The following is a 27,494-nucleotide window of genomic DNA, read 5'->3' on the forward strand; positions in this document are numbered from 1 at the left end:
CTATGTCATATACACACCCAATAAACACCTATGGATCTGCAACCCTTGGGACAGCATTATAACGAATTTCCTTAAACCCAGTCAGCTTAAAAGTGTGAAAAGAGATTTGGCAAACTATAATTATAGAGATTAAAATTATAGCGTATACACAGCATTCTTTCTCCTTAAAAGAAGCATTACAAAATAATATTTGTATAACACACAGATAGAAACACAAATTGTTTTAGACTAGATTACAACCACTTCATTTTCAAAAATTGTTCTCCCTGAGCAAATTCTAAGGAACTACAATATTGTAACTGTACAGCACTACTTAAGTTTGACATCGGAAAATTACCTTAAAATTGTGTGCTCTTCAGGATTCTTTTTCCACTCACATTTCTGAATTTCCTTGACTAGTTTAATAAAATCATCTTCAGAAAACCTAAAAGCATAAAGTCAGATAATCAGGAACTAAAAAGTAAGGAAGACAAGGCTGAACATCCATGTTGATGTTGGCAAAATACAGGCGTAATGCAGGGGCTTCTCAATTTTGAAGGTTAGATTTTAAGGCAGGACCAATTTCTGTTAGGTTTGTTGCCAATGAAATTTCTGCTCCAGGTTGGGGTGGAATATAGGAACAGGAGTAGGCCATTCAGTCCCTCGAGCCTTCTCTGCCATTCTATAAGATCATGGCTGATCTGATCTTGGGCTCAGCTCCACTTCCCTGCCCGCTCCCCATAACCCTTCACTCCCTTATCTTTCAAAAATCTGTCTATCTCCACCTTAAATATATTCAATCACCCAGCCTCCACAGCTCTCTAGGGCAGAGAATTCCATAGATTTACGACCCTTTGAGAGAAGAAATTCCTCCTCATCTCAGTTCTAAATGGGCATCAGTTCTGATGCCTTATGCCATCAGATGGATTAATTTACTTCTCACACAGAGCTCCTCACTCATGGACTATGACTCCAATTGGACGAGTTAGTATCTACTGGGCTGCATCTTCCTCAGAATATGCTTCATTCTCCTTTCCCCTAACCTCTTTACCACCTTTTCCTCATTAATAGAATGAACAATGATAAATAAGAACCCCTTAATCTGAATGTTGCGTATGTATAATATATGTATATACCCTGTACACTCAATGTACAGTTACAGAAGACCACTGAATGTATCGTCACATTGTATACACTATGCCTGTACCACCAGAGGGTGCAACTGGTGGAGACCTAGGGGGTCACCTGCACAAAGAAGGTAACCAAGTATAAAAGGGAGCTCACCTTACTGTACCCTCATTCAGGAGCTGCAATAAATGGACTAAGGTCACAACAGTTCAAGTGCAATACCTTACCTCATGGAGTCATTACTTGAGTGCTTACAGACACAATACTGAGTGTGGGTAAAATTTCCCAGGAGTCTGATAAGCCCTCAGTCTGTAAGATAAAGTCTACCTCTATACATCACCAATGCAAAACTTCTCAAGGCTGCAAACAGGAAGCACGTCTGCCAGCATCAGCTGTGCATTTGCTATGCGACCATGCTCAGCACATCATGATGGTGAATGCCCGGTATCCTGGCAGCCGTCATCATGCTTTTATTATGTGCCAGTCTGCTGTTCCCTCAGTCTTTGAGTCACATTGTCAAACAGAGGCTGACTGCTGGGAGACAAGGGCTATCCCTCGACCACCTGGCTCATGACTCCGCTCCACAACCCAACCACATGTGGCCAGCATGTGTACAACGAGAGCCATACTGCCACACGAAACATCATACATAAGAACATAATGACATAAGAATTAGGAACAGGAGTAGGCCATCTAGCCCCTCGTGCCTGCTCCGCCATTCAACAAGATCATGGCTGATCTGGCCGTGGACTCAGCTCCACTTACCCGCCCGCTCCCCATAACCCTTAATTCCCTTATTGGTTAAAAACCTATCTATCTGTGATTTGAATACATTCAATGAGCTAGCCTCAACTGCTTCCTTGGGCAGAGAATTCCACGGATTCACAACCCTCTGGGAGAAGAAATTCCTTCTCAACTCGGTTTTAAATTGTCTCCCCCGTATTTTGAGGCTGTGACCCCTAGTTCTAGTCTCCCCGACTAGTGGAAACAACCTCTCTGCCTCTATCTTGTCTATCCCTTTCATTATTTTAAATGTTTCTATAAGATCACCCCTCATCCTTCTGAACTCCAATGAATAAAAACCCAGTCTACTCAATCTATCATCATAAGGTAATCCCCTCATCTCCGGAATCAGCCTTGTGAATCGTCTCTGTACCCCCTCCAAAGCTAGTATATCCTTCCTTAAGTAAGGTGACCAAAACTGCACACAGTACTCCAGATGCGGCCTCACCAATACCCTATACAGTTGCAGCAGGACCTCCCTGCTTTTGTACTCCATCCCTCTCGCAATGAAGACCAACATTCCTTTCACCTTCCTGATTACCTGCTGCACCTGCAAACTAACTTTTTGGGATTCATGCACAAGGACCCCCAGGTCCCTCTGCACCGCAGCATGTTGTAATTTCTCCCCATTCAAATAATATTCCCTTTCACTGTTTTTTTTTCCAAGGTGGATGACCTCACATTTTCCGACATTGTATTCCATCTGCCAAACCTTAGCCCATTCGCTTAACCTATCTAAATCTCTTTGCAGCCTCTCTGTGTCCTCTACACAACCCGCTTTCCCACTAATCTTTGTGTCATCTGCAAATTTTGTTACACTACATTCTGTCCCCTCTTCCAGGTCATCTATGTATATTGTAAACAGTTGTGGTCCCAGCACCGATCCCTGTGGCACACCACTAACCACCAATTTCCAACCCGAAAAGGACCCATTTATCCCAACTCTCTGCTTTCTGTTCGCCAGCCAATTCTCGATCCATGCTAATACATTTCCTCTGATTCCGCATACCTTTATCTTCTGCAGTAAACTTTTGTGTGGCACCTTATCGAATGCCTTTTGGAAATCTAAATACACCACATCCATCGGTACACCTCTATCCACCATGCTCGTTATAGCCTCAAAGAATTCCAGTAAATTAGTTAAACATGATTTCCCCTTCATGAATCCATGTTGCATCTGCTTGATTGCACTATTCCTATCTAGATGTCCCGCTATTTCTTCCTTAATGATAGCTTCAAGCATTTTCCTCACTGCAGATATTAAACTAACCGGCCTATAGTTACCTGCCTTTTGTCTGCCCCCTTTTTTAAACAGAGGTGTTACATTAGCTGCTTTCCAATCCGCTGGTACCTCCCCAGAGTCCAGAGAATTTTGGTAGATTATAACGAATGCATCTGCTATAACTTCCGCCATCTCTTTTAATACCCTGGGATGCATTTCATCAGGACCAGGGGACTTGTCTACCTTGAGTCCCATTATCCTGTCCAGCACTACCCCCCTAGTGATCGTGATTATCTCAAGGTCCTCCCTTCCCACATTCCAGTGCCAGCAATTTTTGGCATGGTTTTTGTGTCTTCCACTGTGAAGACCGAAGCAAAATAATTGTTTAAGGTCTCAGCCATTTCCACATTTCCCATTATTAAATCCCCCTTCTCATCTTCTAAGGGACCAACATTTACCTTAGTCACTCTTTTCCGTTTTATATATCGGTAAAATCTTTTACTATCTGTTTTTATGTTTTGCGCAAGTTTACTTTCGTAATCTAGCTTTCTTTTCTTTATTGCTTTCTTAGTCATTCTTTGCTGTCGTTTAAAATTTTCCCAATCTTCTAGTTTCCCACTAACCTTGGCCACCTTATACGCATTGGTTTTTAATTTGATACTCTCCTTTATTTCCTTGGTTATCCATGACTCGTTATCCCTTCTCTTACCGCCCTTCTTTTTCATTGGAATATATTTTTGTTGAGCATTCTGAAAGAGCTCCTTAAAAGTCCTCCACTGTTCCTCAATAGTGCCACTGTTTAGTCTGTGTTCCCAGTCTACTTTAGCCACCTCTGCCCTCACCACTGTAGTCCCCTTTGTTTAAGCATAGTACGCTCGTTTGAGACACTAGTTCCTCACCCTCAATCTGTATTACAAATTCAACCATACTGTGATCACTCATTCCGAGAGGATCTTTTACCAGGAGATTGTTTATTATTCCTGTCTCATTACACAGGACCAGATCTAAGATAGCTTGCTCCCTTGTAGGTTCTGTAACATACTGTTCTAAGAAACAATCCCGTATGCATTCTATGAATTCCTCCTCAAGGCTACCCCGTGCGATTTGATTTGACCAATCGATATGTAGGTTAAAATCCCCCATGATTACTGCCGTTCCTTTTTCACATGCCTCCATTATTCCCTTGATTATTGTCCGCCCCAGCATGAAGTTATTATTTGGGGGCCTATAAACTACGCACACCAGTGACTTTTACCCCTTACTATCTGTAATCTCCAGCCACAATGATTCAACATTTTGTTCATTGGAGCCAATATCGTCTCACAACTGCCCTGATATCATCCTTTATTAACAGAGCTAAGAAACATAGACATAGAAAATAGGTGCAGGAGTAGGCCATTCGGCCCTTCTAGCCTGCACCGCCAATCAATGAGTTCATGGCTGAACATGCAACTTCAGTACCCCATTCCTGCTTTCTCGCCATACCCCTTGATCCCCCTAGTAGTAAGGACTTCATCTGACTCCTTTTTGAATATATTTAGTGAATTGGCTACCCCACCTCCTTTCCCTTCTTGTCTATCTTTCCGAATTGTCAGATACCCCTGTATGTTTAATTCCCAGTTTTGGCCACCCTGCAACCACGTTTCTGTAATGGCCACCAAATCATACCCATTTGTAATGATTTGTGCCGTCAACAGATTTACTTAATTTCGAATGCTGCGCGCGTTTAGGTCGAGTGTTTTAAAACTAGTTTTTAAACCATGATTTTTAGTTTTGACCCCTCCTGCAGCCCCTTTATATTCATACATATTGTCCCTTCCTATCACCTTGTGGTTTACACTTACCCCAGTGCTACTCTGCTCTGTTGCCTCCTGCCTTTTGCATTCTTTCTTGGGGTCCTGTTCATCTGAGCTCTCACCAACTCTAACTAGCTCAGAGCCCTCTCCTGGGTTCCGAATACTCCTCGCATTGAGGCACCGAGCTTTCAGGCTTGCCTTTTTATTACACTTTGACCCTTTAGAATTTTGCTGTACAGTGGCCCTTTTTTTTTTGCCTTAGGTTTCTCTGCCCTCTACTTTTACTCATCTCCTTTTTGTCTTTTGCTTCTGTCTCCATTTTGTTTCCCTCTGTCTCCCTGCATTGGTTCCCATCCCCCTGCCATATTAGTTTAACTCCTCCCCAACAGCACTAGCAAACACTCCCCCGAGGACATTGGTACCGGTCCTGCCCAGGTGCAGACCGTCCGGTTTGTACTGGTCCCACCTCCCCCAGAACCGGTTCCAATGCCCCAGGAATTTAAATCCCTCCCTGTTGCACCACTGCTCAAGCCACGTATTCATCTGAGCTATCCTGCGATTCTTACTCTGACTCGCACGTGGCACTGGTAGCAATCCTGAGATTACTACTTTTGACGTCCTACTTTTTAATTTAGCTCCTAGCTCCTTAAATTCATCTCGTAGGACCTCATTTCTTTTTTTACCTATATTTTTGGTACCAGTGTGCACCATGACAACTGGCTGTACACCCTCCCTTTTCAGAATGTCCTGCACCTGCTCCGAGACATCCTTGACCCTTGCACCAGGGAGGCAACATACCATCCTGGAGTCTCGGTTGCGGCCGCAGAAACGCGTATCTATTCCCCTTACAATTGAATCCCCTATCACTATCGCTCCCCCACTCTTTTTCCTGCCCTCCTGTGCAGCAGAACCAGCCACGGTGCCATGAACTTGGCTGCTGCTGCCCTCCCCTGATGAATCATCCCCTCAACAGTACTCAAAGCGGTGTATCTATTTTGCAGGGGAATGACCGCAGGGGACCCCTGCATACCTTCCTTGCACTGCTCTTCCTGCTGGTCTTCCATTCCCTATCTGGCTGTGGACCTTTCACCTGCGGTAAGACCAACTCGCTACACGTGCTACTCACGTCATTCTCAGCATCGTGGATGCTCCAGAGTGAATCCATTCTCAGCTCCAACTCCGCAACGCGGTCCGTCAGGAGCTGGAGGCGGATACACTTTCTGCACACCTAGTCGTCAGGGACACCGGAAGTGTCCCTGAGTTCCCACATGGTACAGGAGGAGCATATCACATGACCGAGCTCTCCTGCCATGACTTAACCCTTAGATAAATTAGTTTGGCGACAACACTGTTAACAGGTTACTTAGTGATATAAAAAAGAAAAAGAAAAGCTACTCACCAATCACCAGCCAATCACATATCCCTTTGGCTGTGACGTCACCTTTTGATTTCTTTCTACTTCTTTTTTGCTTTTTCTCCCGGCTGGAACTGCACAAGCTGGGCCTTATGTAGGCCTCTCCCGCACCTCGAGCTCCCGCCTCCGATCTGCCGCCGCCTCTCGCAGCCGCTGGGCCTTATGTAGTCCTCCCCCGCACCTCGAGCTCCCGCCTCCGATCTGCCGCCGCCTCTCGCAGCCGCTGGGCCTTATGTAGGCCTCTCCCGCACCTCGAGCTCCCGCCTCCGATCTGCCGCCGCCTCTCGCAGCCGCTGGGCCTTATGTAGTCCTCCCCCGCACCTCGAGCTCCCGCCTCCGATCTGCCGCCGCCTCTCGCAGCCGCTGGGCCTTATGTAAGCCTCCCCCGCACCTCTAGCTCCCGCCTCCGATCTGCCGCCGCCTCTCGCAGCCGCTGGGCCTTATGTAAGCCTACCCCGCACCTCGAGCTCCCGCCTCCGATCTGCCGCCGCCTCTCGCAGCCGCTGGGCCTTATGTAAGCCTCCCCCGCACCTCGAGCTCCCGCCTCCGATCTGCCGCCGCCTCTCGCAGCCGCTGGGCCTTATGTAAGCCTCCCCCGCACCTCGAGCTCCCGCCTCCGATCTGCCGCCGCCTCTCGCAGCCGCTGGGCCTTATGTAAGCCTCCCCCGCACCTCTAGCTCCCGCCTCCGATCTGCCGCCGCCTCTCACAGCCGCTGGGCCTTATGTAGTCCTCACCCGCGCCTCGAGCTCCCACCTCCGACCATTGGCTCCACTGTCTGTACCATTCTGGAGGAGCCCGACAGCACTCCTGGGTTGCACTGGACCTGCAAACAGCTGGGTGGCATGCTTAGATGGAACATTGGTCTCACACCTTACCTTCCCTCTGTTACTGATCATCACAGTGTTCTCTTCGCCACAATGCTGAATTAATAGCCACCACGAATCAAACATTCCAATCCAACTTTATGCATATATACAACCAATATAACACAAAAAAAAATCAACTAATCACCCTTGTGCATTCCCTTAGTGCCTGTCTCTGATGTGCCTTTGCCTGTCCTCGTGCTCCTACAAAGTGCCACCCCACTGGCTGCAGCATGCTGGTGAGCTGCTGACTTTCAGAGGGGGAGACTGCAAATGGCCTTGCAGGATGACCTCGTGGAATTCTGGGCCTAATAGACCCAGTTTTGGACTGCACCATCTCAGCATGGGTGGCAGCAGTCTGTACTCCAGCAGATTACTAGGATTGCTGAGGCGCTGCCCCAAGGGAGTGGCGATGAATCTGTGGATGCTAGCTGGCTGGCTGACAAGCAACAGCAAGAGCACTGGCAGAGCAGCAGTGGTGGGAGTACAAATCCTGAGAGAGGACAGCAGGTTCGGCATCTACCAGTCCCTTGGGGCAGACTGCTGGACTGATGTGACACCCAGCAAGCCCCTTTTAACACTGGTAAACCCAGCCGTGATGGCAGATGCATGTTGCAGCAAGCTGAGCTTGTATGAGTTCAGTCATAAGTATCAACTGTGGCTCAATTAGCAGCCGTCTTGCTTCTGAGTCAGAAGGTTGTGGGTTCAAGTCCCACTCCAGAGAATTGAGCTCATAAATCTAGGCTGACACTCCAGTGCAGTACTGAGGGAGTGCAGCACTGTTTGAGGTGCTGGCTTTCAGATGAGATGATAAACCAAGGCTGCTCTCTCAGGTGGATGTAATGGACCCAATGGCATTATTTCAAAGAAGAGTAGGGAGTTATCCACGGTGTCCTCATCCATCATAAGTAATATATCCTCACCATACAGTATAAATGCACACGAGGCCCATACTTGAGAGAAGGTCACTCTGTGAGCAATTACCTTTATTACCAAGACCCTTTTATACCTGAGAGTCCAGGTTAGGAGTGTCTCCCACAAGTTCACCCCCTAGTGGTCAATGTTCTCAAGGTGTACAACTTAGGTCAGCTTATACATGGGTTGCAATGATAGTTGAATACATGACATCACCTCCCCGCCAAAGTCTTATTGGGATCACAGGTTAAATCTCTCTGGTGGTTTACGCTCCCTTGTAGAGCGCCTGAGTTGGGGCTCCGGTTGTTGGGCGCTGGCCTGAGTGTCTGCTGTTTGCGGTGCTTCAGGCCTGTCCAGACTGCCCACAGTGACTGGGCTCTCCTCCACTTGGTTCCGGTGTTCAATCACATGTGGTGGAGTAAACTCTACATCGTGTTCTTCCTCTGCTTCTTCTATGGGGTTGCTGAACCTCCTTTTTGTTTCATCCACGTGTTTGCGACAGATTTTTCCATTGGTAAGTTTAACTACCAAAACCCTATTCCCCTCTTTGGCAATCACACTGCCTGCAAGCCATTTAGGCCCTTCAGCATAATTAAGGACAAAAACAGCGTCATTGGCATCAATACATCACGCCCTCGCATTCCTGTCATGGTAGTCACATTGTGACTGATGCCTGCTCTCAACAATTTCTTTTATAGTCAGGTATATAAGGAATAATCTGGTTTTGAGCATCCTTTTCATTAGCAGCTCTGCGGGTGGAACTCCTGTGAGCGAGTGTGGTCAGGATCTATTGGCCAACAGGAGGCATGATAAGTGGCTTTGTCGGGAATCCCCTTGGATTCTGAGCATCCCCTGTTTGATTATCTGTACTGCTCGTTCCGCCTGGCCGTTTGAGGCCGGCTTGAATGGTGCCGTTCTGACATAGTTGATTCCATTGTCTGCCATGAAGTCTTGGAATTCAGTGCTTGTGAAGCACGGGCCATTGTCGCTGACCAAGACATCCGGTAGACCATGGGCGCCGAACATTGCCCGTAGACTTTTTACCGTGGCAGAGGATGTGTTTGAATTTAAAATGGTACACTCAATCCATTTGGAGTGGGCGGCTACTGCAACCAAAAACATTTTTCCCATGAAAGGTCCTGTGTAGCCCACATGGATGTGTGACCATGGCTTGGCAGGCCAGGACCGGGGCTAAGGGGGGCTTCACTGGGTGCGTTGCCCAGCTGAGCACACGCGTTGCACCTGCGAACACAAAGCATCTATCCCTGGCCACCAAATGTGTGACCTGGCAATTGCCTTCACCATGACCATGCCCGGGTGCTCATTTTGAAGTTCTCTGATAAACACCTATCTGCCCCTCTGGGGCATGACTACTCGGTTTCCTCACGGTAGGCAATCGGCCTGAATCAAGAGTTCATCCTTGCGCCTATGAAACGGTTTAAATTCCTCAGGGCATGCCCCGTACGTGGCTGCCCAGTCCCCATTCAGGTCACATTTCTGAACTAAAGACTGTAGCGGGTCTTTATTTGTCCAGACTTTAATCTGACGGGCTGTCACAGGTGAGCCTTCACCTTCGAAAGCTTCAACAGCCATGACCATCTCAGCATCATGCCCAGTTGCCCCCTCAGTGGTGGCTAGTGGGAGCCTGCTGAGTGCATCAGCGCAGTTTTCAGTGCCCGGTCTGTGCCGAATTGTGTAGTCATAGGCGGCTAACGTAAGTGCCCACCTCTATGCGGGCTGATGCATTCGCATTTATGGCCTTGTTGTCGGCTAAAAGGGACATTAGGGGTTTGTGATCTGTCTCCAGCTCAAATTTCCTGCCAAACAGGTATTGGTGCATTTTTTTTACTGCATATACACATGTTAGCGCTTCCTTTTCTTCCATCCCGTAGCCCCTTTCTGCCTGGGACAGACTTCTGGAGGCATAAGCTACTGGCTGTAACTGACCATTGGCATTCACATGCGGCAACACACACCCGACCCCATAGGACGATGTATCGCACGTTAAAACAAGTTTCTTACACGGGTCATATAACGTTAACAGTTCGTTGGAGCATAACAAGTTGCGTGCTCTATCAAAAGCCCTTTCCTGGCTGTCACCCCAGACCCAATCGCGACCTTTGTGCAGGAGCACGTGTAGCGGATCTAACAGCATGCTCAATTTGGGAAGAAAGTTACCAAAATAGTTCAGGAGCCCCAGGAACGAACGCAGCTCCATCGTGTTACGGGATCTGGGTGCTTTCTGGATCACTTCCGTTTTGTACGCAGTGGGTCTGATCCTGTCTGCTGCTACCCTCCTCCCCAGGAATTCTACCTCTGGAGCTAAGAAGACGCATTTCGCCTTTTTCAGTCGCAGCCCTACCCGTTCTAGTCTGCGTAGCACTTCCTCCAGGTTGTGGAGGTGTTCTTCAATATCGAGACCCGTGATGAGGTTGTCGTCTTGAAAAAGCACTATCCTTGGAATCGACTTGAGGAGTCTTTCCATATTTCGCTGAAAGATCGCGGCGGCTGAACGAATCTTGAACGGACATATGTTATACTCAAACAACCCCTTGTGTGTCATGATGGTGGTCAGCTTTTTTGACTCACTCGCCAGCTCCTGGGTCATGTAAGCTGACTTCGGGTCCAATTTTGAAAAAAGTTTTCCACCGGATAGCGTTGCAAAGAGGTCCTCCACTCTGTGACCAGTTACCTTTCTTACCAAGACCTCAAGTGATGAAGGTGGGTGGAGCTTCCCCTTTTATACCTGAGACTCCAGGTTAGGAGTGTCTCCCACAAGTTCACCCCGTTTTGGTCAATGTTCTCAAGGTGTACAACTTAGATCAGCTTATACATGAGTTACAATGATAGTTGAATACATGACAATAGGCAGTCACTCGAAATCGAGCAAGACTTGCTTCCACTCTAAAAGTGAGGAAGAGAGGCCCAGTTGTCGACGGATGAAGTGAGGCCCAGTTGTCGAGGGATGAAGAGAGGCCCAGTCATCAATGGATGAAGGGAGGCCCGGTCATTGATGGATGAAGAGAGGCCCAGTCGTCGAAGGATGAAGGAAGGCCCGGTCGTCGATGGATGAAGGGAGGCCCAGTCGTCGAAGGATGAAGGAAGGCCCGGTCGTCGATGGATAAAGGGAGGCCCAGTCATTGATGGATGAAGGAAGGCCCGGTCGTCGATGGATGAAGGGAGGCCCGGTCATCGATGGATGAAGGGAGGCCCAGTCATCGATGGATGAAGGGAGGCCCGGTCGTCGATGGATGAAGGAAGGCCCGGTCATCGATGGATGAAGGAAGGCCCGGTCATCGATGGATGAAGGGAGGCCCAGTCATCGATGGATGAAGGGAGGCCCAGTCGTCGATGGATAAAGGGAGGCCCAGTCATCGATGGATAAAGGGAGGCCCAGTCGTCGAAGGATGAAGGGAGGCCCGGTCATCGATGGATGAAGGGAGGCCCAGTCGTCGAAGGATGAAGGAAGGCCCGGTCGTCGAAGGATAAAGGGAGGCCCAATCGTCGATGGATGAAGGGAGGCCCAGTCGTCGATGGATGAAGGGAGGCCCAGTCGTCGATGGATGAAGGAAGGCCCGGTCGTCGAAGGATGAAGGGAGGCCCGGTCATCGATGGATGAAGGGAGGCCCAGTCGTCGATGGATGAAGGAAGGCCCGGTCATCGATGGATGAAGGGAGGCCCGGTCGTCGATGGATGAAGGGAGGCCCAGTCGTCGATGGATGAAGGAAGGCCCGGTCATCGATGGATAAAGGGAGGCCCGGTCATCGATGGATGAAGGGAGGCCCAGTCATCGATGGATGAAGGGAGGCCCAGTCGTCGATGGATAAAGGGAGGCCCGGTCGTCGAAGGATGAAGGGAGGCCCGGTCATCGATGGATGAAGGGAGGCCCAGTCGTCGAAGGATGAAGGAAGGCCCGGTCGTCGAAGGATGAAGGGAGGCCCGGTCATCGATGGATGAAGGGAGGCCCGGTCATCGATGGATGAAGGGAGTCCCAGTCGTCGAAGGATGAAGGAAGGCCCGGTCGTCGAAGGATGAAGGGAGGCCCGGTCGTCGAAGGATGAAGGGAGGCCCGGTCGTCGATGGATAAAGGGAGGCCCGGTCGTCGAAGGATGAAGGGAGGCCCGGTCATCGATGGATGAAGGGAGGCCCAGTCGTCGAAGGATGAAGGAAGGCCCGGTCATCGATGGATGAAGGAAGGCCCAGTCATTGATGGATGAAGGGAGGCCCAGTCGTCGAAGGATGAAGGGAGGCCCAGTCGTCGATGGATAAAGGGAGGCCCGGTCGTCGAAGGATGAAGGGAGGCCCGGTCATCGATGGATGAAGGGAGTCCCAGTCGTCGAAGGATGAAGGAAGGCCCGGTCGTCGAAGGATGAAGGAAGGCCCAGTCATTGATGGATGAAGGGAGGCCCAGTCGTCGAAGGATGAAGGAAGGCCCGGTCATCGATGGATGAAGGAAGGCCCGGTCATCGATGGATGAAGGGAGGCCCAGTCATCGATGGATGAAGGGAGGCCCTGTCGTCGATGGATAAAGGGAGGCCCGGTCGTCGAAGGATGAAGGGAGGCCCGGTCATCGATGGATGAAGGGAGTCCCAGTCGTCGAAGGATGAAGGAAGGCCCGGTCGTCGAAGGATGAAGGGAGGCCCGGTCATCGATGGATGAAGGGAGGCCCAGTCGTCGATGGATGAAGGGAGGCCCAGTCGTCGATGGATGAAGGAAGGCCCGGTCGTCGAAGGATGAAGGGAGGCCCGGTCATCGATGGATGAAGGGAGGCCCAGTCGTCGAAGGATGAAGGAAGGCCCGGTCATCGATGGATGAAGGGAGGCCCAGTCGTCGATGGATGAAGGAAGGCCCGGTCGTCGAAGGATGAAGGGAGGCCCGGTCATCGATGGATGAAGGGAGGCCCAGTCGTCGATGGATGAAGGGAGGCCCAGTCGTCGATGGATGAAGGAAGGCCCGGTCGTCGAAGGATGAAGGGAGGCCCGGTCATCGATGGATGAAGGGAGGCCCAGTCGTCGAAGGATGAAGGAAGGCCCGGTCATCGATGGATAAAGGGAGGCCCAGTCATTGATGGATGAAGGGAGGCCCAGTCATTGATGGATGAAGGGAGGCCCAGTCGTCGAAGGATGAAGGGAGGCCCAGTCGTCGAAGGATGAAGGAAGGCCCGGTCGTCGATGGATAAAGGGAGGCCCGGTCGTCGAAGGATGAAGGAAGGCCCGGTCATCGATGGATGAAGGGAGGCCCGGTCGTCGATGGTGGTGGCTCGAGGGAAGGCTTGCGCATGAGGTAGGACCAAACCTGTTTTTGAAGCTGGTCACAGGCTCACCACCATTGAGATCGCCGGCGGTCGCTTGGAGCAGCTGAATCGTCCGTGGGGAGCGAGACGTGAAGGTCCAGCTGGAAGGACTTGGTAATGAGGAGGTCGGCCTGGAAGATAGATTGCAGTTGGGGTGTGGGGGATGGGCAGTGGGTCCTTGCAGCAAGGTTTAAGGGGCAGGTAGAGTACTTTGAGGGTCTGAGTTAGGACCAGAGGGGGCTTAGACAGTGAGGAGAGGGAAGGTCTGAGGGGGAGAGAGGTGGAAGATGGCATCAGATGGTCAGATGAAAGCTTGTTTAGGGAAAGCTCCCTGGGGAGCTGCTATCCCATCCACTATCTTGAGGCCTTCAATCTTGGGGCCCTGGTGTCCTAGCCAATATTTGTCCCTCAATCAACATCTAAAACAGTTTATCTGGTCATTATTACATTGCTGCTAATGTGGGAGCTTGCTGTGCGCAAATAGGCTGCCGTAATTATTACACTACAACAATGACTATGCTTCACAAAGTACTTAATTGGCTGTAAAGTGCTTTGGGACATCTGGTGGTCATGAAAGGCGCTATATAAATGCAAGTCTTGCTTTCTTTATATTCAGTCCCAGCTTCTATTGCAGCACTCAGACATTGGGTGCCTTCTGCTTGTGCTACAGTAGAAGCTGAGACTTTGACCATCAGACATGGCATGATGGTTGGGTCCACAAATGCAATAATGGATCTGCCCACCGCTTCCACGCTGGAAAGGATGGGCTCCAAGCTCTACCCAAAGCCCTGTGCAAGGCTGGAGCTGGATTCCTCCATGCTGCTTGACATTGTATTCAGGCTTTCTGGCAGGCTGCCAATGCATCATGCATTTAATTGTGCATACCCATCAGCCTTCTTCTGTCGGCCGACCCATCGAAGTCTTCATCTAAATTCTGTGCAGCAGAACTCATGTGTAACCTCACCCTCCGGGGAGGTGTCACCTGTGCTACTCTTTCCCCCTGCCTAGCTGCAATCACTTTGGGCTAGAACCTCCACTTTTTTTGTGTGCTTAACACCCACTTAACGTCCATTTTACCACTGAAATAACGTAGAACGCCCATATATCACACATTTTGGCACAAAATGGAAACTGACGGCATTTTTCGGAAACTTATCACCGAGCGTTACTTTCTCCATGTGCTTAACGGCGAGAAAAAATATTACTGCCTGCCCACTTTTTGGGGGCAGGATCAGCAGAATGGGCGAATTTAACGCCCATAATATCACCCAGCGTTTCCACACGGAATTAACGCCGAGATTCAATATAAACGCCCGCGCGCTGTTTTTTTGTCATAAAGTGCATATTTACCCAAACTAGTAGCCATGGAGATCACCCATTGTCAATTTCACCACCTCGCACACATGTCGCCCACAATATCGCTCGCCCAAAAAAACACCCACAAAAAGTGGAACTAACCGGAACAAATCACAGCGTTATGGACGCCATGTTGCAGATCACATGTCGCGTCCTTTAAAAGGCTGCTGTGTTTCAACCTCGGCGGAGTTCGGATGTACTCTGCAGGTCATTAGAGTTGATGTGAACATCTGTAAAAACATCTTGACCACACTGGAATTGACCGATTGGAATTGAAGAGGTGTCTTCGTCGGGACATTCCTTGTTTAAAACCAATCGATGGGAAACAGAAAGCTACTGCAATGGGGCCTGTCCTTTCTCACCCTCTCTTGGTGACCAAATACATGCAGCAGACTCAACATCGCTGGAGGAACGCTCCACTGCATTATGTGCCCAATGTAAGAAGTGCCAGACAGATGATGAGGACCAGACGTTACAACCCCCGCAAGTACAAGGAGAAACATTCTGACCTTGACTTGCCCGACACCACCTGCCTTCGGAGACTGCGCTTTCACAAAGAGGTTATTACTGAGGTATGCCAGCTGATAAGGGCTGATCTGCAGCCTGCCAGCACCATCAGTCTGTCCATCGAGGTCAAAGTCACCGCGGCACTGTCGTTCTACGCCTCGGGTTCTTTTCAGGCAACAGCTGGTGACATTTGTGGACTTTCTCAGTATTGTGTTTCTAACACAGATGAGGCTGCACACAGGGAGGTTAAAGTAACAGTGACCTCAGTCTTTAATAAGACACTCCAGAGTGAGGAACAGGCCTTAGGGGCCAGCTTATAGACAGTGCTCCCAAGGGATGCTGGGATCCCTTGGGACTTCAGGGCATGAGCTTCGTGGTGGCGGAACATGGGAGTGCATGCTTTACAGATACACAACATCACTCCCACCCCAAAGTCAAAGTGAAAACTATTTACAAGGTGAGGCGGTCGGGAGCCTTTCTTTCCCTGGTGGACCGCATCGGTACAAATGTCTGTTCTGGTGTGTTGGCTGTGCCCTCCCTGGGCTGGCGTGTTGTTGGCCCTGCAGGACTGCTAGGTGAGCCTGGCCTTGCTGGGCTGTTGGGCGTGATGGGTTTGATTTCCTGGTCCGGCGTGGTGTCATTGATCCTTTGGGTGTGTTGTGGGCTCGAAAAATGTGGTGTCTGCTGTGGGTTGTTCAGGGCAGTCTGTGAACCGCAGCCTCGTTTGGTCCAGGTGCTTTCTGCAAATTTGTCCATTGTCTAGTTTGACTACAAACACGCTATTTCCTTCTTTAGCTATCACCGTGCCCGCGATCCACTTGGGACCATGTCCATTGTTGAGCACATAAACAGGGTCATTCAGACCAATTTCCTGTGACACAGTGGCGCGACCATCGTTTACATTTTGTTGCTGCCGCCTGCTCTCTAGCTGATCATGCAGGTTGGGGTGAACCAGCGAGAGTCTGGTTTTAAGTGTCCTTTTCATGAGTAGCTCAGCCGTGGGCACACCTGTGAGCTAGTGGGGTCTTGTGCGGTAGCTGAGCAGTACCCGGGACAGACGGGTTTGGAGTGAGCCTTCTGTGACTCGTTTAAGGCTCTGTTTGATTGTTTGTACTGCCCGCTCTGCTTGCCCATTGGAGGTTAGTTTAAATGGGACCGAGGTGACATGTTTGATCCCATTGCAGGTCATGAATTCTTTAAATTCGGCACTGGTGAAACATGGCCCATTGTCACTGACCAGTATGTCAGGCAGGCCGTGGGTGGCAAACATGGTCTGGAGGGCCAGGACCACAAACTTAGTGGTGCCTCTCCGGGCGCGTTGCTCAACTGAGCACATACGCTGCATTGCCGTACACAGGACTCTAAGTCAGAGTCGATACCGGGCCACCACACGTGGGATCTGGCTATGGCTTTCATCATTATTATACTCGGGTGTGTGCTGTGGAGATCCGAGATGAACGTCTCCCTGCCATTTTTTGGTAGCATTACGCGGTTACCCCACAACAGGCAGTCTGCCTGAATGGACAGCTCGTCCTTTCGCCGCTGGAATGGCTTGATTGGCTATTGCATTTCAACGGGGATGCTGGCCCAGCTCCCATGCAGTACACAGTTTTTTACTAGGGACAGCAGAGGATCTTGGCTGGTCCAAGTCCTAATCTGGCGGGCCGTGACAGGTGATTTATCATTTTCAAACGCTTCCATGACCATCAATAAGTCTGCGGGCTGCGCCACCATCAACAAGTTTGCAGGCTGCGCCATTTCCACCCCCGTGCTGGGCAATGGTAGCCGACTGAGAGCATCTGCACAGTTCTCGGTGCCTGGCCTGTGGCGGATGGTATAGTTATACTCTGATAGCACAAGTGCCCACCTTTGTATGCGGGCTGAGGCATTAGTATTTATCCCCTTGTTTTCAGTGAACAGCGATGTGAGGGGCTTGTGATCGGTTTCCAGCTCAAATTTGAGGCCAAACAGGTACTGATGCATTTTCTTTACCCCGAACACACACGCTTTCTCAATCATGCTGTAAGTCCTCTCAGCCTTCGACAAGCTCCTGGAGGCATAGGCGACAGGTTGCAACTTCCCCGCAACGTTAGCTTGTTGTAATACACACCCGGCTCCATACGACGATGCGTCACATGCAAGCACAAGTCTTTTACATAGGTTATACAATACAAGCAGCTTGTTGGAGCATAAAATGTTTTTGGCTTTCTCAAAAGCAATTACTTGGTTTTTTTCCCCCATACTCAGTTCTCACCTTTGCGCAATAACACATGAAGGGGCTCTAAAAGGGTTTTTAACCCCGGTAGGAAGTTACCAAAATAGTTGAGGAGTCCCAGGAATGACCGCAGCTCCGTGACGTTCTGAGGCCTGGGCGCGTTCCTGATATCCTCTGTCTTGGGGTCTGTGGGCTGAATACCGTCCGCCGCGATCTTTCTCCCCAAAAACTCCACTTCTGTTGCCATGAAGACGCATTTCGACCTCTTCAGCCGCAGCCCTACGCGATCCAGTCGCTGCAGGACCTCCTCCAGGTTTTATAGGTGCTTGACGGTGTCCCGACCCGTGACCAATATGTCGTCCTGAAAGACCACCGTGTGTGGTACCGACTTGAGTAGGCTCTCCATGTTTCTCTGGAAGGTCGCTGTAGCCGACCGAATTCCAAACGGGCATCTGTTGTGGATGAACAGGCACTTGTGCGTGTTGATGCAGGTGAGGCCCTTCCAAGACTTCTCCAGCTCCTGCGTCACGTAGGCCGAAGTCAGGTCGAGCTTGGTGAACGTCTTGCCTCCTGCCAGCGTCACAAATAGGTCGTCTGCCTTAGGTAGCGGGTCTTTGTCCTGTAGCGAGAAACGATTAATAGTTACTTTATAATCACCGAAAATTCTGACCGTGCCATCACTTTTGAGTACTGGAACAATCGGGCTGGCCCACTCGCTGAATTCCACTGGGGAGATGATGCCCTAGCATTGCAGCCTGTCCAGCTCGATTTCCACTCTTTCCCTCATCATGTGAGGTCCTGCTCACGCCTTGTGGTGAATAGGTCGTGCCTCTAGGACCAAGTGGATCCACACCTTCGACCCGGAAAAGTTTCCAATGCCTGGCTCAAAAAGGGAAGGAGATTTATGAAGAACCTGGGTACATGAGGCCTCATCGACATGTGATAGCGCTCGGATGTCATCCCAGTTCCAGCGGATTTTGCCCAGCCAGCTTCTTCCAAGCAGTGTGGGGCCATCGCCCAGGACAATCCAGAGTGGCAGTTCGTGCACTGTGCCCTCGTAGGTGACCTTGACCATGGCGCTGCCCAGGACAGTGATAAGCTCTTTGGTGTACGTTCTCAGTTTCGTGTGGATGGGGCTCAGGGCTGGTCTAAATCCCTTGTTGCAACACAGTCTCTCAAACATCTTTTTATTCATGATGGATTGGCTAGCGCCAGTGTCCCGTTCCATGGCTACGGGTAAGCCATTCAATTTTACGTTTAACTTTAGAGGTGGACATTTCGTCGAAAATGTATGCACCCTGTGAACTTCAGCATTTGCCTCCTCTCTCTGAGGCTCAAATTTGCTTTGATTCACCATGGACCGATCTTCCTGTGCCACGTGGTGGTTAGCATGTTTTGCAGAGCTTGCAGCTCGTTTGCAAGCTCGTTGGAGGCGCCCCATTGTTCCACAGCTCTTGCAAACATACCCTTTGAATCGGCATGAATAGGCTGAATGGAAGCCTCCACAACGCCAACAAGGTGTGAGTTGCCTTGCATTCATCCTTTGTTGGGGACTCAGTCATCTGGGTCACCTGAGGCCTGCTGGAGGTTGCAGACTCATGGGTTCTGTCCTGTACATTTCTGCTCGCAAACACAGTTCCAGTTAATTTATGAACATTGCTAGCACTTGTGTGCTGAGAGATTTGTTTGGTGTTATCACTGGTGGACATAAACGCCCATGCTATCGCAATGGCCTTACTGAGGGTCGATGTCTCTACAGTCAAAAGTTTTCGTAGGATGGTCTCGTGGCCAATGCCCAGTACAAAAAAGTCTCTGAGCATCTGCTCCAGGTAGCCATCACACTCACATTGTCCTGCAAGTCGTCTTAGCTCTGTGACCTTCAGATCGCTGGCACGTGTAGAACCGATACCTCGCCATCAGCATGCTCTCCCTCGGGTTAAGATGCTCCAGAACCAGTGTACACAGCTCCTCATATGACTTATCTGTGGGTTTCACTGGAGCCAGAAGATTCTTCATGAGGTTGTCGGTCGGTGCCCCGCAGACTGTGAGGAGGACCGCTCTCCTTTTTGCAGGGCTTCCTTCTCCGTCCAGCTCGTTGGCTACAAAGTACTGGTTTAGCCATTTGGCATAGGCTTCCCAGTCCTCACCGTCTGAGAACTTCTCCAGGATGCCCACAGTTTGTTGCATCTTTGCGTTGGATTTGTATTCTCGTCGCCAGTTATTGTGTTCCTAACACAGATGAGGCTGCACACAGGGAGGTTAAAGTAACAGACACTTCAGAGTGAGGAACAGGCCTTTGGGGCCGGCTTATATACAGTGCTCCCAAGGGATGCTGGGATCTCTTGGGACTTCAGGGGATGCGCTCCCTGGTGGCGGAACATGGGAGTGCATGCTTTACAGATACACAACAGAGCACACCACCACGAATTGAGCTACCTGCTCAGTGTGGTATTGGAGGTCGCCTCCTGAGTGGTCCAGGCATCTAAAGCGTTGCTTCAGCACTCCAATGGTTTTCTCCACGATACTGCGAGTTGCTCTGTGGCTCTCGTTGTATCGCCTCTCGGCCTTGGTGTGGGTGTCACGCAGGGGGATCATCAGCCAGGTGGTGAGGCAATATCCTTTGTCACCAAGCATCCAGCATTGACCTTGTGGCTCATTGTTAAACAAGTCAGATACAGTGCTCTCACGCAGGATGTGAGCATCATGGATGCTGCCTGGAAATTGAGCATTCACTGCCATTATAATTTGCTGGTGGTCGACAACCAGCTGGACATTCAGAGAGTGGAATCTCTTGCGGTTCCTGAAAACCTCAGCATCCTGAAAAGGTGCCCGCATCGTGATGTGCGTACAGCCTATTGCTTCCTGCACCTTGGGAAGTTTGCAATTCTGGAGAATCCTAGAGCCTCTCACTCTGTGCCACCTGGTCATAGGGAAGCTGAGCAAGTCCCTCCTGCATGTGTACAGGGTTTCAGTGACCTGTCTAATGCAGCGATGTGTGGCATGCTGAGGAAGTCTGCAAATGTCACCAACTGTGGCCTGAAAAGCACCCGAGGGGAAGAATGACAGTGCCGCGGTAACTTTGACTTCGACGGACAGTGCAGTACTGATGGTGCTGGCAGGCTGCAGATCTGCCCTTATCAGCTGGCATACCTCAGTAATAACCTCTTTGTGGAAGCGCAGTCTCTGAAGGCCCGTAATGTCGGGCAAGTCGAGGTAAGAATGCTTCTCCTTGTACTTGCGACGGGTGTAACGTCTGGTCCTCCTCATCTGTCTGTCACTTCATACAATGGGCACATAATGCAGTGCAGCATTCCTTCGGCAATGTCGAGTCTGCTGCATGTATTTGGTCACCAAGAGAGGGTGAGAAAGGACAGGCCCCATTGCAGTAGCTCTCTGTTTTCCACCGATTGGTCATAAATAAGGAATGTCCCGACGAACACACCTCTTCAATTCCAATCGGCCACAGTGTGGTCAAGATGTTTTTAGAGATGTTCAAATCAATTCCAATGACCTGCAGAGTACATCCGAACTCCGCCGAGGTTGAAGCACAGCAGCCTTTGAAAGGACGAGACATGTGATCTACAACATGGCGTCCATAACGCTGTGATTCATTCCGGTTCGTTCCACTTTTTGTGGGCGGTTTTTTGAGCGAGCGATATTGTGGGCGAAATGTGTGCGACGTGGTGAAATCGATGATGGGCGTTCTCCATGTCCGTTAGTTTCAGTAAATATGCTCTTTACGATAAAAAACAGTGTGCGGGCATTAATATTGAATCTCGGCGTTAATTCCATGCGGAAAGTAATGCTGGCCAATATTATTGACATTGAATTTGCACATTCTGCTGATTCCGCCCCAAAAAAGTGGGCAGGTGGTAATATTTTTTCTCGGTGTTAAGCACATAGGGAAAGTAATGCTCGCCGATACGTTTCCGAAAAATGCCTGTCAGTTTACATTTTGTGCCAAAATGGGAGATATATGAGCGTTATACGTCATTTCGCAGGAAAATGGGCGTTAAGTGGGTGTTAAGTATGCAAAAAAAGTGGAGGTTCCAGCCCATAAAGTCTGCAAAGAGATATAAGGCTAGATTTTCCACTTTCTTGCATGCATAACGCCCACTTAACATCCATTTTACTGCTGAAATGACGTATAACGCCCAGATATCGCCCATTTAGCCACAAAATGGAAACTGACGCCCATTTTTCGGACACTTATCGCCAAGCGTTACTTTCCCCATGTGTGTAATGCTGGGAAAAAATAATACCGCCTGCCTACTTTTTGGGGCGGAATCACCAGAATGGGCGAAACCAATGCTCATAATATCACCCAGCATTACTTTCCGCACGTAATTAACGCTGAGATTTAATAATACCGACTGCCCGCTTTATTTTATCGTAAAGATCACATTTGCCGAAACTAATGTCCAGGAGATGGTCCAACAGCCACCTCGCACACATCTTGCCCACAATATCGCTCGCCCAAAAAAACGCCTGGAAAAAGTGGAACTAACCGGAACTACTCACAGCGGTATGGACGCCATGTTCTAAATCACATGTCGCATCATTTGAAAGGTTACTCTGCTTCAACCTCGGGGGAGTTCAGATGTACTCTGGAGGTCTTTGGAGGTGATGTGAACATTTGAACAAACACCTTTATCATACTGTGAACGATTGGAATTTAATAGGTGTCTTCATCGGGACATTCATTCTTTGTGACCAATCGGTGGGAAACAGATAGCTATTGAATGGGCCCTGTCCTTTCTCATCCTCTCTTGATGACCAATTACATGCTGCAGACACAAGATGGCAGAAGGTACGCTCCACAGCATTATGTGCCCAATATAAGAAATGCCAGACTGATGAGGAGGACCAGATGTTACACCCCCGGCAAGTACAGGGAGAGTCAGTCTAGTCTGATAACACCTGCCTTTGGAAACTGCGCTTCCACAAAGAGGTTATCACTGACGTATGCCAGCTCATAAGGGGAGATCTGCAGCCTGTCAGCACCATCAGTACTGCACTGTCCGTCGAGGTCAAAGTCATCACGGCACTGTCGTTCTACGCATCGGGTTCTTTTCAGGCCTCCTCATCTGGTGACATTTGCAGTCTGTCTCAGCATGCCACACATTGCTGCATTAGACAGGTCACTGAAACCCTGTAAGCACGCAGGATGGACTTAATTGTCTTCCCTATGACCAGGGAGGCTCAGACTGAGAGGGCTTTAGGATTCTACCGAATTGCTAACTTCCCCAAAGTGCAGGGAGCGATGCGGGCACCTTTTCAGGATGCAGGGGTTTTCAGGAACCGCAAGCGTTCCACTCCCTGAATGTGCAACTCATTGTCGACCATCAGCAAATTATTGTGGCAGTGAATGCTAAAATTCTGGGCAGCATCCATGATGCTCACATCCTGCGTGAGAGTACTGTATCTGACTTGTTTAACAATCAGCCACAAGGTCAATGCTGGATGGTTGGTGACAAAGGACATGGTCTCGCCACCTGGCTGATGACCCCTCTGCATGACACCCAAACCGAAGCTGAGAGGCGATACAATGAGAGCCACAGAGCCACTTGCAATATCGTGGAGAAAACCATTGCCGAGCTCCAATACCACCCTGAGCAGGTAGCTCAATTCGTGGTGATGTGCTCCATGCTGCACAACTTGGCTATCAGGAGGGAACAAGAATTGCCAGAAGAGTCTGGCAGTCCACCTCAGCAGAGAGAGCAAGAGGAGGACGAGGAGGTGGATGCTGACATCGGCTCAGACAATCAGGCTGACGCTGAAGCCATGCCATTGCCCCCCTGTAGACCGCATGAAAGGGCTCGTAGTGGCATGATACTTGCAAGATTCTTTGGTCGGAGCTCATAATAGAGCGCTTTGCCTGAAAGAATGTTGGTGGTATTTACAAGGCTGACACACTGCTGGGTGTGCAGGTCATACATCAATGGAGGGCATCACCTTGGTGACAGTTAAAGTTTAAGTTGATTGAAGTTAAGTGTAATTATACCCTTTCAAGTTAAGGAATCACCAGCATGTAATGGTGCAGCTATCTGAGACAATGCGCAACAAGGTTTTGGTAAATAAGAAACATTTAAATGGAACATTTGTCTGAAATCATAAGTATTTCTGTAAAAACAAACCCTAAACACCTCCACCCCCGCCCACCCCCCCGCCCAGTTCTCCTCCTCACCGCTACCTCTTCCCCTCCTGACTCCAAGCCGCCTGGCCGAGGAGGTCCTCAGATGATGCTTCATTGGTGGGGGGGGCGGGGGGTGGGGGGATGATGGCAGAACCGCTGCTTGGATGGATATCGGAGAGGAAGATGTTGCTCCTGGCTCTCATGTGTCGTTGGCAATGGAGGTGCAGCACCTTGGGGTGCAGTGCCACGCTCTGGGACCACTGGGAGCCCTCTGCCACCAGTGTTCCTCACTACCAGCTCCAGGGCCTCCTCCATCCCTTCCATATTAAATATTATTTGTTGGACAAAATATCAGTGCCAACTATGTTCTTGGTGCTTAGTAGGCTTTTTGCTGCTGGTGAATCTCCCTCGTGCCTCCCTCAACAGCCAAACAAGCACACACCACACCCACACACGCTTTCAGTCCTTCTCTGCTCCCTCTCTCTCTGTCTCCTTTTCTGCGCATGTAATGATGATCCCTGACCTCCTGAATCGCAGGAAATGAACGTTGCCATGCCGTTGCTAAGGATGGCGACACTTTAAGGCAGAAGGTCAGAGAGATTTACCGCCACTGCCCATTTCATATCCCTCGTGGTAATGCCCAATTTCAAAAATGGAGACTAGGGGCTTTGAGAATGGATGATAAGCCGGCGATCTAAAAACCCACTTTTACCGCCCATGCTGGAAATAACGCCCATTTTTAAGCGATCTGCATAAAAGCATAAAATCTAGCTCATAGACAGGTTAAGTGAATGGAAATAAGGCAGCAGATGGCGTGTAATGTGGTGAAATGTGAGGCTATTCATTTCGGTAGGAAGAATAAAAAAACAGAATACTTTTTAAATGGTGAGAAACTATTAAATGTCAATGTTCAGAGAAATGTAATTGTCCTTGTACAGGAAACACAGAGATGCAGGTACAGCAAGCAATTAGGAAGGCAAATGGCATATTGGCCTCTATTACAAGAGGGTTGGAACACAAGAGTAAGGATGTCTTGCTACAATTGTACAGGGCTTTGGTGAGACCACACCTGGAGTACTGTGCACAGCTTTGGTCTACTTATCTGAGGCGCGGTGCAAGTTTCACTGGATTGATTCCTGGGATGAGAGGGTTGTCCTTTGAGGAGAAATTGAGTAGATTGGGCCTATACTCTCTGGAGTTTAGAAGAATGAGAAATGATGTCATTGAAACATATAGGGGCGGATTTTCTGGTCCTTTGTATTCCGTTTTTTGCCCTGGAGGGCTGACAATGGCGGCGATGAGGTCTTCTGGGCGGGTGGTCAGCCTCGAGTGCCCCATGGGGGATTTCGGGGCCGGTTTTGCGGTGGCACGGAGCATCATCGCCCGGAAGAGCTCCATGTTGTGACACCGGCGTGCCTTTTGACTTCCGCCCGACCCGTATGCCCCGTTTCACACCCCACAGTGACCACCTGGGAAAACGGGCGGTCCAACCTGTACCAATTGCAGAGAGGTTAGTAATGCCATCCTAAGGTAACTGTGATTGCTTTTTCTTTTATTTTTTTTTGCGATTTATGTTGTGGTGGCATGGGCTATGCATTGGGAATGGTTTTGTGGGTTTTTTTTCAGGGTTTTTATTTCTCCCCAGGCGTCTCTCGGATTGCTCCCGGGCCGGCTGTTTAACTTGGGCTATTTCCCACGCTAACACCCTAAGAGAGGTGTACAATGCCTCCCTTAGTGCTGCACCCCAGACTCAGGGCCCAGCTGCCCTATTTTGATGACTGAGGCGCAAACTTTACCGCCCTGCTGCCATTACCGCCCCTTATTCATCAAAGTCAAAAATCCAGCCCAAACGATTCTGAGCGGGATTGACAGAGTAAATGCTGAGAGGCTGTTTCCCCGGCTGAAGAGTCTAGAACTAAGGGGCATAGTCTCAGATAAGGGGTTGGCCATTTAAAACTGAGATGCCAAGGAATTTCTTCACTCAAACGGGTTGTGAATCTTTGGAGTTCTCTACCCCAAAGGGCTGTGGATGCTAAATTTTTGAGTATATTCAAGACTGAGATAAATAGATTTTTGGATTGTAAAGGAAACAAAGAATATGAAGATCAGGCGGGAAAGTGGAATTGAGGTCGAAGATCAGCCATGATCTTATTGAATGTTGGAGCAGGTTTGATGGGCTACATGGTCTACTCCTGCTCCTAATTATTATGTCTTATGTTCAACTTCGACTGTTCCTTGTTGGGGGAGGGGGGGTCAATACTGCAACAAATTACAAGAAGACATTAATAAACTTGCAGAATGGGCTAAGATTGGGAAATGAATTTCAAAACAGATAAATGTTAGGTATTGGAGGGAAAATTACAGTCCGAGGCTTCATTTGGATGAACACCTCCGACCCAAACTTTTTTTACGAAAATACCTGGTGGTCACGGAGGAACCTACGATTGCGGTTGGAACCTTCATTCACTGCACAGTGTATGGGGAGATGACTTCCCCGTACGTACGGAAATGCTGGAGCCATGTCGGCCTGGACCACCAATCATGGTACAGTGTTCTCATTGATAAAAAAGAGCACGCAGAAATCAAACGCAGGCAGCGGAAAGAGCGTACGGCAAACCAGTCCCACCCACCCTTTCCCTCAACGACTATCTGTCCCACCTGTGACAAGAACTGTGGTTCTCATAGTGGACTGTTCAGTCACCTAAGGACTCATTTTTAGAATGGAAGCAAGTCTTCCTCGATTCCGAGGAACTGCCTATGATGATGATTGTAATGTCTGTAAGCTTGTAATGTTTGTAGCTCCACACTGTGGATGTGGACGTATTGTGTACTGCAACTGTATAGTTAATCATTAAACAGAACAGGCTTTCCAGAGAGTTCCAAGAGAGCAGCCTGCATGTTAGGAAGCTGTGTGTGCTGTGCTCTATGAAGATATCACAGTTGGCGACCAAGAATGAGATTTTTCGGATGTTTAAAGCTTAAATTTTGTTGGTGAAGGATTCAGCCAGCTGACAGAAGACTTAGGAAGTTTCTGTCTTTGAAAAAAGCTACAAAAATCCGAGGTAAAAAAAACAGCACACAGTGTGAACAGCTAGAGATTAAAATGGCAGGTGTAATTGGATATTTGGGTGAATATAAACATGACCAGGAACGTTTTAAAGCATATGTGGATCAGCAAGAAATGTATTTCACTGCAAATAACAAAATTGAAGTTCCAGACAATGCAGTCCAGAACCAGGCTGTGTTGGTACATAAGAAAGCGACCTTCTTATCAGTGGCAGGTCCGGCATTATACGAAACCCTTGTAAATCTGCTTGTGCCTGACGAGCCAAAGGACACAATGCTTAAAGAGATTTTGACGAAGCTGGAGCAGCACTATAACCCCAAACCGTTAGTAATTGCTGAAAGCTATCGTTTCTGGATTCAGAATCAAAAGGCGGATGAAAGTTCACTGATTACATCATAGCATTAAAAAAGCTATCGATGCACTGCCATTTTGGAAACTTTCAAAACTGAACATTACGGGATCGTTTTGTTTGTGGTTTGCAAAATGATGCGATCAGAAGGAAGTTATAGACAACAGATGACTTAACTTTTGAGATTGCTTGTCAGACAGCGAGGTCGATGAGCATGGCTGAACAATATTACCGAGGTAAATCACCTGCAGGTTCAAAGTAAAAGATGGCCATGGCCGAAAGTCTCAGAAACTGGAAATTCTAACAGAGCATCGAAGTCGTGCTGAAGGTGCCTGGGACAACACATTGCTCAAAGCTGTCCATATGTGAAGGCAGAGTGTTTCTTCGGCAGGAAGACTGGGCATCTTGCGAAGGCATGCCGACTGAAGGGTAAACCAGTTTTTAAAGCTATGAGTTCAGCGTTCAAAGCT

General features: G+C 49.2%; 1 protein-coding gene across 1 annotated transcript in view; it reads right to left on the reverse strand.

Annotated features, from left to right (window-relative positions):
* LOC139264147 (alpha-2,8-sialyltransferase 8F-like) overlaps positions 1–27,494 on the reverse strand; it is a 92,283-nt gene that overhangs the window by 39,338 nt on the left and 25,451 nt on the right. Inside the window, exon 3 of the mRNA XM_070880233.1 lies at positions 338–424. Coding sequence (XP_070736334.1) covers positions 338–424 — 87 coding nt within the window. The remainder of the gene's footprint in view (positions 1–337; positions 425–27,494) is intronic.

The sequence above is a fragment of the Pristiophorus japonicus genome, chromosome 5 (assembly GCF_044704955.1).
Source record: "Pristiophorus japonicus isolate sPriJap1 chromosome 5, sPriJap1.hap1, whole genome shotgun sequence".
NCBI lineage: Eukaryota > Metazoa > Chordata > Chondrichthyes > Pristiophoridae > Pristiophorus > Pristiophorus japonicus.